This window comes from Elaeis guineensis, chromosome 8 (genome assembly GCF_000442705.2).
Source record: "Elaeis guineensis isolate ETL-2024a chromosome 8, EG11, whole genome shotgun sequence".
In the NCBI taxonomy this organism is placed as follows: domain Eukaryota; kingdom Viridiplantae; phylum Streptophyta; class Magnoliopsida; order Arecales; family Arecaceae; genus Elaeis; species Elaeis guineensis.
The window spans coordinates 16419859-16432901 of NC_026000.2; the positions used below are offsets into that span (position 1 = coordinate 16419859).

Here is a 13043-nt window from a genome sequence, read left to right on the forward strand (position 1 = left end):
AAAAAATGTTTTACGTAATGAAAACAGAACGGTGCAAGGCAGCTGAGTGAATTTTTCTTAGTAATTTTTCCGAGTTGCCAAGCATTGCTCGTGTTGATAACAAACACTGCAGAAAAGGGAAATACCTACTGCCCTTGATGCCAGAAACCAAGGTTGGTAGCTAACTCCGTGGTCTCAACTCATCATATCAAAATTGTGTCATCCATAACTTTCAAACCTTCAACTCTCTCCCATCATTTTGATTTCTTATCAATTTTCTCAAACAGTTTATATCTCGCACTTTCCAGCATGGCTTGTCTCCAGGTATACTCTTTTGGAGGGCTTTGTAGCATGGAGAGCAGCCAGCATGGTAGACTCTTTTGGAGGGCTTTGTAGCATGGAGAGCAGCCAGCATGGTAGACGACCGGCCCAAACAATGTCCATAAGGAGGTCGTCAGGCCAATGAGGAAATCCTGCATAAATCCTATTCGACTTTGCGTAACATCATGAACAATTGTCATCAAATTGGCTACGGTCATCTCATTTCGCATAAAAAAGCGAAACTTGGCTGTCCAAAATCTCCAAATGTTGCTACTCATTTGCTTGCCAGATTTACCAAAAACACCCAAACTAGAAAATGTTCATGGTTTCCATCTCAAAAATTAATAGCTTACGACCGCCCACACACTTTCACCACCTCCATCCAAGATCAACAGCTAGGGAACACAACAATCAGCTCCGGCAAAGCTCCTTTCCATGGTTTCTTCTGTTGTAATAAAAAACAAATGCGAGTATGCAACTTCACTTTTAATTACATATCATTTCAAAGCCAAACCGATCAGTTTATACATGCAACCGCAACCACCACGCATAAACTGACATGCCTTGTCATCTACAGCATATGATTTGTTTAAGAACTAATGTAATTTTAAGCTAATGATCACTAGGCTATAGAAACTTCCAAAGAAGACTTCACAAGCCAAAGCAAGCCAGGATCATTCCTTTTCAACACCATGTAAGCTTCTGCTCGCCCAACTTCATCCGATATCACATCTTCGCAGAAGCCAACCAGCGCGAGAACTTCCAAGGCAGCTGTCAAGCAAATCATATCAGTATAAATAATACCAAACAAATCTAACTTCAGACCACAGACAAAATTCGGTGGTACAGATATGAAAAAAAGTAAATACATAATAAGAAATAAATAAATAAATTCGCAAGGTCCCAACCTTTATAATTTGCCACATTCCTTTGGAACTGGGGATTGGCCTACAAGTTTGAAAAGAATTAGCTCACTAGCAAAAAGTGCAAGCTCATGAAAAGCGACCAAGTAAATTTCAAAATATATGCACAGTTGTATCTCTCTCCAGAACGGCTAAGAGATAAGATAAGATAAAATAATAGCCAAGAATACCTTTCTTAGTCTTCTGAACTTCACGTCATTAGGGTGTTCTATCACATTCCTGTGAGTAATATGACATGGTCAAAACAGTTTCCAGAGATATATGAATCGCACATGATGCGAGCTAGGAATACCTGATGATCTTGAAAAGTGTTTTAAGAGCTGAGGTAGCCTCTGCAGGTGTCACTTCAGATCTTAACATTTCAATGGCCCTCTGAAGACGTGAACAAATAGCAACTACAGGATCTTCAATTCTCTGTAGTTCTTGGTTGTCCAAGCCACCCATATGGTCATCTGGATCAGGCTCAGCCTTCAAACTTTCAGTTGCCTGCAGACCTCGAGCGCAAGGTTCCAAACTGCTGCCAGGTATCAAAACAATTTCCTTAGTGCGCTCATCAGGATCAGGTTCCGCAAATTTCTCTCGCACATAGGTATCTTCCATTTGTTTTGCACCCTTGATTGTTCCAGTAGCTATAGAATCATCAGGATCAGGTTCAGACATATTTTGGCAATTCTCACTTATCCTGTTTGACCTGATACGATCTGAACCAGGCTCTTCAAAAGATTTCATAACATCACCAACTACAGAATCATCTGGATCAGGTTCATCACCAGGCACCAAATAATCCACAGCACGGGAATCATCAGGATCAGGTTCAAACATCCTTCCATTGTCTAAGCAATCATCAGGATCTGGCTCACCATGCTCATCAAGCATAGAAAATTCAGAAGAGAGCTCACTGCTGTCGATGATCAGATCAACATGCATAACATCATTATCCATAGCTTGTGCATCATCTGGGTCGGGTTCAGCATGTTTATTCTCCAGTTCACCTTTCAGCTCACCATCATCAGGATCAGGTTCAATTGTTGTCAATGTTTTGTGGTCATCACTCAAAGAATGATGAGCAGTTTCTTGGTGTCCTACCAAACCAGCACTAGAGGTGGCACTTAAGAAACGACCGTATGCAGCAGCCACAGATGATGCACGGGCGCTAACCAATGAACTAAATGTTCCCCCAATCTTTTGACCTTTATCATTGCTGCTTACTCCAAGATAAAGCTCGTCCTCATAATGATCAGTGATCTTGTGACTGCTCAGGGTGTGACTTCTTGATTTTGTCCAGTCTAAGCTAGTAGCTTCTTCATTCAACTGTATCAAACTCAAAATAATAAGACAAAATGGTGAAATATGCTCATATATATACAAAAATCTGAAGTGCATACACCATGAGTACCTGTTTATTTAGAGCAAAAAAGTTCGCATCATGTTCAGAATATACCATGTGTGCCTGAGATAAACAATAGATAATGCAGCACAAGAGAAGCTTGATGAATAACAGTTGAGTCATGAAAATAATTATCAAAGTTAGTAACAAGTTCCAAGTTGCAAAAATGAGTTACATACAAGTTCGTGCAGCAGAGTTTGCTTGATGCTTTCATATTTTCTAAATCCTTTAAGATCATCAGTTCGAAGACGAAGCGATATCTCCTCCCCTTGATTCTGCACCAACAGAGGGAAACAAAATATCCAAACAGCAAGTTAATGCCATGAATGTTATTTTTCTCATTCTTGTGATCCAACCATTATCACCATCTACTTTCATTGAGCAATTAAGCAAACGATGCAAGAAGATTTTTACCTTATTGAAGCCCAGAATGCATTTAGGACTGATGCCTACATATCCCACAGGTGCCATTTCAGTCATAATTCCTACCCGCCATCGATGCTAAAAGAATAGCAGAAAGTAACTTATGTGAGATGCTATAGCAAGGGGGTAATGATGAATAAATGTTAATCTGTAAGGGCCAGCCACTACCTTGTTCATGACGGCAATAATTCCAGGGTCACAGGCAAGCATGTGCATTCTTCTCAGTGCCTCTGAAGGTGGAGGGTTCAACTGAGGTAGAAACAGTAACAAGTCAAGAAGAATGGCATTACCATGAAATAATTTTCTAGATTGTTTTTCAAAGCCTTCTTGAGAAGAATTAGTCAAGAGAACCAAAGATGATAAGTCAAGCTCTAAAGATTTGTAATCTTTATTGACTACCACAGATTGATAGTGGTCTACGGACACCACAACCAGAGAACATAATGAAAATGAAGGTGAGCCAATTATATTGTCAGTTTACAGCTTGAGCAAAGAAGAATCAGACCTCAATCCCTGGAATGCTAAGCGTGCGAAAATCACAAAAGACGTAGGATCCTTGTGGAAGTTTCAGAGAAACTTGAGGCCTATTCAGCATTCGTTGTCTCAGCCGCTTTTCCTCCTCGTCAAACCCAAGTATCCTCAAGTCTGGCTTCTTACCATTTTGTGAAACCTCCTCAATTTCATCATCAAAAACACCCATCATTCTAATGGGCTTTCCCTGCAAAAGTAAAACAAGCAAGCATATTGCACTTTTCAACAAGCAGCAGCAGGCAGACATAGATGAACATAGTTACACGAATCAGCAAACAATAAACTTTAATCACAATTAATTTCAGCACACACACACACACACACATATATATATATATATATAGATGCACAATTTTCTATTCATAATATACCAATCAATTTAATATTCATCCCTGTTTGACAAAACAAGATTTCTTAAATTCTATATACCACAGTAAAACACTAATACTATCACTGAAGAGTGAAGAAAAGGACCAAATCTACATACAGAGTACATACCAAAATCTGAGGGCTTCATTCTGGCACAACAGTACAACAAGTTGATCAAATTGACCATGATCAGTATTCATGTATTAGTTGCTTCTAGAACCTCAAACTGAATCATCCATCACCAACTACACACATTCATTTCCTAGATAACTTCATGTTTCTTCTCATGTGTGCCGCTTTTCATAAAGCTCAGAGCAAGGATCATTGTGCTGGTAGCCTGGTACAAGGGCAGTAACAGTTGCCTAGCGGCACAGTTTAGTACACCCCCGTGCTAGGCCTATACCAACATAGCAAAGAGGGCAGGGGAGAGGGAGAATTGGAGAAAGGAAAAGAGAGGGTGGGAGAGGGAGGAAGAGACAGAGAGCAAGGGAGAAGGCCAGCAGAATGCGGTCCAACACAACAAAGAGGGCGGGGAGAGGGAGAACAAGAGAAAGGAAAAGAGAGAGATGGGGAGGGTGGGAGAGGAAGGAGGGAGGGTGGCAAAGGGCCGAGGACAAGATTTGCCATCTTGATACCGGATCCCATACAAGTATATCCTATTATAATGCCAGCAGGTGGTTCGGTACGGTAAGATAGTGGCAGTAAGACATGAAATGCCCTACCAATATGGTACCAATACGATATGAGGCGGTCCGACAAACCTCGTCCGAAGAGGGATGGTACCAATACGGTACAGCATATGGCGGTATGACAAACCATGGTGGGGGGGGGGCTCTACAGTCCAGCTCCCCTATTTCATTCAAATCAAGGGTCCCAAATGAGAGGGGCCAATTTTTATTTTGAAGATTTTAAGTGAAGTAAGCAACCCCTTCTTTTATTTTGAAAAAAAATTAAGTGAAGTAGGTAAGGGGGTTGCCAACTTCACTTAAATTCTTTAAGATGAAAAAGGCCCCCCTTCAAGACCCCTATTTCGAACAAAACAAGGGAATCAAAGGATGAAGCCCCTTCTCTGCCTCTCGACACCCCTCCCCAACCTCTGTCGGTCGTCTGCACCCTCCCTCTTTCTCCCTCTCCCTCACTCCTTCCTCTCTCTCTTTTTCCTCTCTTTCCTTCTCCCTCTCCCCGTCCCCCTCCTTTGCTGGTTTCTTAATTTGAAGACCAGAAGCATCTTAGTTCATGGCTCAGTATACCCTGAACCGAGTGGTTTGGGGTGGTTCTGCTGACACTGGCTCGAGTATGTGGGAAGGTACCAAGGCGGAAAAAAGGGTTCCCCATGATCTAACAGATAAAGGACCAAACAAGAATGATGATAGGGCAGCTTACAAATTACATGCATACAACTCGATGGAAGGTTACCTATCCCTATCTTCCAAGGGCCTCATAGAGATTTCTTGAACAGGATAATATACAAGACTTCAGGTCTAGAAAAGACAGTTAAACTTGAAAACATAGATAAACTCCTCCTTAGCAACATGTTAGCTAACAATAACAACAAGGCATGGAACAAAATTTAGATGTCAGCAGCCTCTTGCATGGAACCATAAATTAAAATATAAACCGTATGGTGTGGGTGAAGTGTAAGTCTTACCACAAGAATAGAAGCTTCTTGCAAGCTTAAACTCGAGTCGACATCAGAAAATGGAGTAATCAATTTTGAACTTTTGTTGGTGGATTGTGGAACAAGAAGCCTCATAGTATCTGGTTTGACATTAGTCAACATTTGTAGCTTCTGTCCAAGCTCTCTGACCTGAGAGTGTCGATTAACCTCCACCTTAAGCTCCCTGCCCCTCCAAATGACCAGGATATCATCTACGTTTTGTTGTTCCATAATGCACAAGAACTGGATGTAATATGCTCTATGGTATCCAGTCGATATCGGTTTTTATCCTAACAAAAAACCATGAAGGAAAAGAATTTAGTTAGACTGACTATATTTTACAAAAAGATAAGATTTAGTTGTACACTGTACATATTGTTGTAGTATGAGTACCAAAAACTAATATATACATTTTATCAATGCATGATATGAAAACCATTTTTGATAAAGATAACCCAATGAACAATCTAATATCTGTTACAAAATAAAAGGCATTCAATATACAAGGTATGTGATCATAAGATGGAACCGAATCACTTAATTTTATGAAGACTTGAGAGTTAAAACCTGTGAAATAATGTGAACAATTTGCAATATCTTACAGCAAGAATGAGAGAATGATATTTATCATTTGAAAGTAGGCTATATGCAATGCTTATAACTGCTGGAACATACAAGGTCTAAGGATGAGATGCTTTCATATTTATGAAAGCAAGCAGGAATATGTCTTGGAAAACTGCCAGAGAAGTAACAAAACATAACAAGGAAAGTGATAGTCAGTTTAGAGAGAGAAAGAGAGAGAGAGAGAGAGAGAGGAAAAGAATGTGGCTGTTATGTGGTAGTATCCACTCAATGGAATCATCAAATTAGCTAGAATGAACACATAATAATAATTGAAAAAAAAAATGAGCAAGATGGAGTGCAAGTCATATGTATAGATTTGTGATGGTAAAATCAACTTGGACTTCTGATATGCGAAAATTGGAAATTTGTATATTCAGAATCTTTTGTGGTCAAACAAAAAGGTCATGAAAATTCTGGGTTGAATAGTTTGACACACAGCCATGGGCTATAGCTTCATTGAACAGACAGACCCCACCCTATTTTACATGCTTGGAGATACGTGAACACCCATATTAAAAACAAAGTAAATGATGCCATGGATTGGTTCACCAATGTGGCAAGGGTCAAGAACGTAGAGTGCTTTTGGAGTCTTCCCTTGACTTGATTCAAAGTATTGCATTAAGATATGCTGTAGTATTTTGAAAGTGTAGCAGCTTGTCTGCCTGTATTAGCTGTCTGAGTCAACTTCTCAAACAAATGCAAGATCATAAAAGAAATGAAGTGGTCATATCATTTTCACGGTTTGAAGTTGCAGTTTACTAAAAAGAATTAGTTTGGTTCTCCCATGATGAACTTGAGGCAACTAGAGTATAGAAAGAGAATGCACTATCATGAAATATGACACATAAGTCGGTTACTTATACACTTCCATATGTTGCCTTATAAACTAAGGGATTTAACTACAACAACCTGGAGAACAACATGCATCTGCCTCTTGCACAGAACTCGAGAATGCATTGCTTTCATCAAACTTTGCTCTCTTAGGCAAAAAGAATTGAGGCCCTTTCATCAAAGAGAAGCCTCCTAAGGCACCTACAGAATGACTAGATTCAGGAGTATATGACTTGACATGAAAAAGTGATGTTTCCACATTCTTCATATGCAAATAATGGATTGGTTCATATATTGCAGAGTTACCTTCTCACTTCACATTACCACCAACCGATACTGCTTCCCAGTTTCACAACCTTAAACTACATACACGATAAGGTAAATTTCCTTCACTCAAATTGGCCTTTCAAGGTTCATGACAATCCCTCTCTAGAAAGTAGTTGCCTTGCAAAATAAATTAGATACTAGATTGATCCTTGTCCTCAAACAGTTTCAGAGACCACATAAAAGCTGACCCACATAGATGGATTCAGGCTTATAAGTTAAGGCATCGCATGTAAAGTATTGCAATACTATAACAGCCTCACAATATCTTGGTACTGGTTTTTCATTAATAGATATGCACTAGCCATCCGAAAAAAAAAAAGCATTTTACGAAGTATTTACAGATTTTCCAATTGCACAAAATTTCCAAGCACATTAGAAATTCAAGCTATGAAAGTTAAAGCAAGCATGCTAACAACAAGATCTTGCATTATTCCAATAAGAAATGGGTAATGCCATGGCATATCATATCACAAAACAGAGTTAAATAGACATAAATAGCCAACTGACATGCATATTAATGTCAGTGCAAGTTGTAACACTAGTAACTGTGAGTCTGTGACAACCAAAACATAAGCTAGGCTCTAAGCAAACATGTCATCATGGGAAGCTTCAGCATTCAGCCAGGTGACTTTAGTTTGCTAAGAAAAAAATGCAACCCCTAACCCCCAAAAAAACAGAAACTATGAATAAAGATGGAAAAAAATCTCCATGGTAGCAATGGTTTATATGTAGGTAGCACAACACTTGTGGGCCTGTGGCTAAAGGACAAAAATGCTTTAGAATCTTTCAAGGTTTCCATATGATAGTGAGGCTTAGAATCTCAATTTTAAAGTGATGAAGGTTGACGTGTTGCTAAAACTAGCCATTGTTAGTATTTGAAATGCGGTGATGAGACAAGAACAAAAGAGATACAGATGTAAACATGGGAATATTAGGAATCTTCTTTTTTGAAAAAAGGAAAAACAAATAAAAATGGGTATATTAAGCAGAGGCAAACCCATAAATACAGACAATTTGGCATGGAGAGGAACTAATATTTCCATTAAAAGCACTGAAATTAGAAAGGTGGCCGCATACAGAGCTTGGAATGGAGACGAACTAAAATTTCCATTAACAGCACTCAAATGAGGAGTGTTACCCAAAGTTAATGGTCATGGTTAAGTAATGTACTCATAGATGTGTACCAAGTGAGGGGGGAAACAATGGTTGGCACCAATTGACACTAATCTACTTGTTCCTCCCAAGCGTAGTTGAAGTGTTCAGCAAATTTCTTTCAAAAAATTCATAATTTATTTCTGGAATAGAAGCCATCTAAGTTATTCTGCATTTTTTCTCTGCTTTGCAAATGGGATGTGAGTACTTTGTAATGTTCACAGATCACTCGCAAATAGATCACAAGATCTGGCAGATCGTGAGGCATGAGATGGAGCAAGGGGGCCAAAATGACGTGTGCCAAGAAATGAGTAAAGGTAATTGAAAACAGATAAACATAAAGCATGCATATAAAAGACTCATTTACAGAGAGAGCCAATATGGGAAGGATCTGGGAGAAAGAAGCCACCCTTTAATTTCCTCAATTAACTAACCACAAATCAATGTTCATCTCTCTCCTCTTAATAGATTGTCTAGCTTCCTCTTCTATTTATTTTTTAAAACTTCTTTTATATTTTCAACATACTTTATGGTTGCATTCATTGTGAATGAATCATGAAAATATTAAAAATATCTAATATTCTATATAAAAATGTATTTAATATATATATATATTATTTATCGAGTTAATTTGCCAACCTTCTTCCAGATTTTTTTTTTTTAAGTTACCAATTTTTTTCCTGAATTCCTCAACATCGTCGAGTTATTCCAGACCTTCAAACTCGTGACATTCTCAAGCAAATGAGGTCAGAAAAACTTTTGGAATTTGTGAAATGAATTTCCAAAGATAGCTTATTTTTTCTAAATTTATCCACCTAGATCGACAAAACTCATTCACACTCCACAATAAGACCTTCGAATGATAAGACTAGGTGATACATGTGTCATGGGCCTATATGACATGTACTTCATTCAGCGTATGTCAAAGTTTGACTAAAGGAGCAAAAGGTTCGACATTGGATTAAGTTATATCAGTTTAAAAAGTAGAGGTGAATGTGGTATGGATATTATTCGTCTATATTCGTTTTCGCATCCGAATCAACCTGGATATGGACAAAAATTTGATAATCCGACTAATATCCACATCCGTATCTATATCCATCGAAGAAAAAAGGATATAGATTTGGATAGATAACTATCCGATCCGTATCCGAATATCTGAATTTACGCGTAACCCTATATAATTTTATATAATATTTATTAATTTTTAAAAAAAATACAATCATATAAACATGTTATTAACTTGATTTATCATCTATTTAGTAATATTTTTGATTTTATAATCATAAAGTTTAATTATCTAAGTAATATCTGCAATTATGTTCATACTTTCAATATCCGAATTATATCCGTCTCCATTTAAAACATATATAGATATGAATTTTTGCATCTGAATAATATCCATATCCGTATTTGTATTCGTTAGACAAAACAAATATGGACATGGATATGATGGTATCCGATCCAGTTTCAATCTTATTTAGAACGCTAATGCAGAAGTCAGTTTTAGAAGTCTAGCTTGATGTTGTTGCTTTCTCCTCAAACGGGGGAACATAAGCAAGCCCTTTATTTAGAGCATGGTGGTGGAAAGGGTTGATGGGATGCTTGGAAGGAAAGAGAGAACTCACCCTTAAGTAACACAAGGCCCTGCTGGAGATATATTTATCAAAGTCCAATACTCAAGTTGTATTGACTTAAGACAAATTGTTTAAACATCTTTCTCTTAGATTAGGTTATGTATATTTCCAATGCTGATAATCATATCTATAAGACCCCTTGGTGAGATTATTTCAATGTAATTTCCCATTAAACTATATGAAGTTTGCATTCACGATTTCGAAGAAGAAAACCTCTTTAAGACAGCTTCATGTTTCCTATTTCTAATTACCACAAAAAGGTACCAGAAAGAAAATTCCAAGTTTTCAACAATTTTTCTCATTTCTCAAATAAAGACAACTCAAAACCATGTTGTCTAATTTAGAATTAATCGAGTGGAGAGGAACCAGCCACCTCAAATGAAATCAAGCATATTGATAAAAGAGAAATAAGGTGTACGAGCTTCCACCAACATAAACCTCATATCTCAGAGAGAGAGAGAAGCTACGTTGTAGGGGAGGACTCCAATCACATAGGTTGCAGTTTAGAGCACTAAGAAAAAAGATAGGATCAATTTTTGCATAAAGTATCCAATTAAATACATGTTTGCCTCATTAATAAAGGTGTTCGATGATATTAAAAAAAAAAGGGAAAAAACATAGAAACAACTTTATTCATGCTATCCTTTAAGTGCTGCAATTCATCAGTTCCGACCTTGATTCTCAATCAAGAAAGAGATATGAACATCAAATCTGAATACTTAACCAAAAAATTAACAAAAAACCTAACAAAATAAAAGAATTTTTCAATCCAAAACTTTCTGCACAGAACAGCCCGATAAAAATGATATTCCTTGTCAAATCAAAGTCCTAAAGAGCCCAGTACCAATTATTCACGTAATACGGAACATCAAATTCACGGAATCAATGAAACCCCGATACTCAATCGAAACCAAGAAGGGAAAAAAATCCCGCTTTTGAATAAAGATATTTAACTCCAAGCTACCAAGAAATTATCCAGAATTCAATCAAGAAAGATGCGGAAAAGCAGAGGAACCTAGCAAAAGTTATGCCCCTAAATGATAAAATTGATCAAGAAATTGAATCATTTGAACACGAAACTAGGCTTTCCGTGGGTAATGAAAGGGAGGTGAGATTTACCTCTCGGCCAAATTCTGCTGTCCCAGACCAATGGAACGATAGGGTGGGGAAGAAAAGGGCGGAATTCGGACGTAAAAGGCCCGTCTTTGAAGACTGTAGAGATACGGTCACCTCCGGTGATGATAAAGGATTGCTGGTCACATTTTCTTAGCACGGAAGGCCTGGAAGGAAGATATTGTCGAGAAATTTTATTATTAGTTCGAGCGGTAAGCGAATTGGAAGGTATTTTGGTGCCGGTACAGTAGTACACGGTGGCAGGACACAGGGATCACCCCAGCCCGACTCTAATTATTGGTTGAACCAGGTCTAGTGGACCACGCAAATTCCACGGTGTATATCACGGCACATTACCCTTTTATTATCCACCGCGCATATGCTCCAGATTTGCCGTGGTCCACTTGGACCTGGTCCATGCAGCAAGTTTTCCTGGCCAAGCCAGGAGCATTCGTGAAAGTTATGGTACAGGTTAGGACCGCGATGCACTGCACAGCTATAACGCACCGCCAATGATTTTTTTTTTTTTTTTTCCGGGGGGGGGAGACTGATTATTTTGTTTTGCCCAATTGCGTCAGTGATGATTCTAAATCAATGGGGGATTAGCTGTTAGGCTCAGTACATAGATCATCATATTGTGACCGGTTGATCTGACCTAGGACATTTGGTAGTTTGAAAAGAAACGAAAAGAAGATAAGGTAAATGTTAAGAAAGTTTATGATAAGTCTAGAATATGGATGAGGTGGAGAAAGTCGCTGGGCCCAAAATCACACCATCGGGATGCTTTCAAAAAAAAAGAGAAAACCCACTTAAATGAATGATATTTTATCTAAATAAAAGTAGAGAGCTTGTGCGGTTAGACAGCATAAGCAATATATATATACAAATTACCAAGAGCTATGGTAATTAACTTTTTCCTCTCTTTTACGTCTGAAGAAACAAACAAACAAAGAATAAAAAGAAGAAAATTTTTTTGTGCACTGCATCATTATAGGAAATCTGATCTGGAGTGCACAGCATCATCCAATTGGTCCATATAGTCATCACTTTTTAACTTGTATTTAATACCTACATGTCAGCTTTTTCGTTTAAAAATTTATATGACAAAAATATCTCTATCTTTTGAAAAAAAATTATGATATCCTCTGTCGTAATATAGCCCAAGATGTCATAATATAGTCTAAAATATCATAATATGAGTGAGATATTTTTGTCCAATCACTTTTCAACATGTATTTAATACATACAGATCGATTTTTTCATTTGAAAATTTTGAATGGCGAAAATATTTCAATTCTTTAAAAAAAATTATGATATCCTGTGCATATTATAGATGCAGGATGTCATAATATGGATATAAAATGTCATAATTTTTTCAAAAAGTGGAGGTATTTTTGTCATACAAAATTTTTAAATAAAAAAATCGATTTGTCAGCATTAAATGCATGTTAGAACGTGATAACTATATGAACCAATCGAATGAAGTGGTGTACTCCATATCGAATTTTTTGTATCGCTCACAGTGCACAAAGAATTTCGCATAAAAAGAAATATAGAACTTGATGTTGTTGAGATTCTTCCTCGTTTCGAAGGGGTCAAGAAGCACAACTCTCTTTGGTAGTACTAAGAGTATGGGCTTTGAAGTTAGGCGGGCTTGTTTTGTTCTGATCATTGACTAGCCTCTTAGCGAGTTGAATGCTTTTTCTTTATAATTCTTTAGGCTTAATCCAGATTGATTTTTTCTTGTAGAGCACTGGGTATTCTTTTTC

General features: G+C 37.6%; 1 protein-coding gene across 1 annotated transcript; it reads right to left on the reverse strand.

Annotated features, from left to right (window-relative positions):
* Positions 1-771: 771 nt before the first annotated feature.
* LOC105050011 (uncharacterized) lies at positions 772-11419 on the reverse strand. Its single transcript, XM_010929852.4, has 11 exons — positions 11281-11419; positions 5582-5880; positions 3539-3751; positions 3202-3282; positions 3025-3111; positions 2790-2885; positions 2620-2673; positions 1516-2534; positions 1394-1442; positions 1209-1248; positions 772-1071 (listed from the first exon to the last, which is right to left on the reverse strand). Exons 2-11 carry the CDS (start codon positions 5819-5821, stop codon positions 923-925), a joined length of 2028 nt encoding a protein of 675 aa, XP_010928154.1. The 5' UTR covers positions 5822-5880; positions 11281-11419; the 3' UTR covers positions 772-922.
* Between the last annotated feature and the right edge of the window lie 1624 nt (positions 11420-13043).

Bases quoted from the DNA above. Each gene is read 5' to 3' on its own strand.
- LOC105050011 (XM_010929852.4), bottom strand. From the start codon at position 5,821: ATGGAACAACAAAACGTAGATGATATCCTGGTCATTTGGAGGGGCAGG. The intron at 3,112-3,201 runs GTAGTGGCTGGC...CTATTCTTTTAG, and splicing joins TTATTGCCGTCATGAACAAG to CATCGATGGCGGGTAGGAAT. The intron at 1,249-1,393 runs GTATTCTTGGCT...TCAAACTTGTAG, and splicing joins AGTTCAGAAGACTAAGAAAG to GCCAATCCCCAGTTCCAAAG.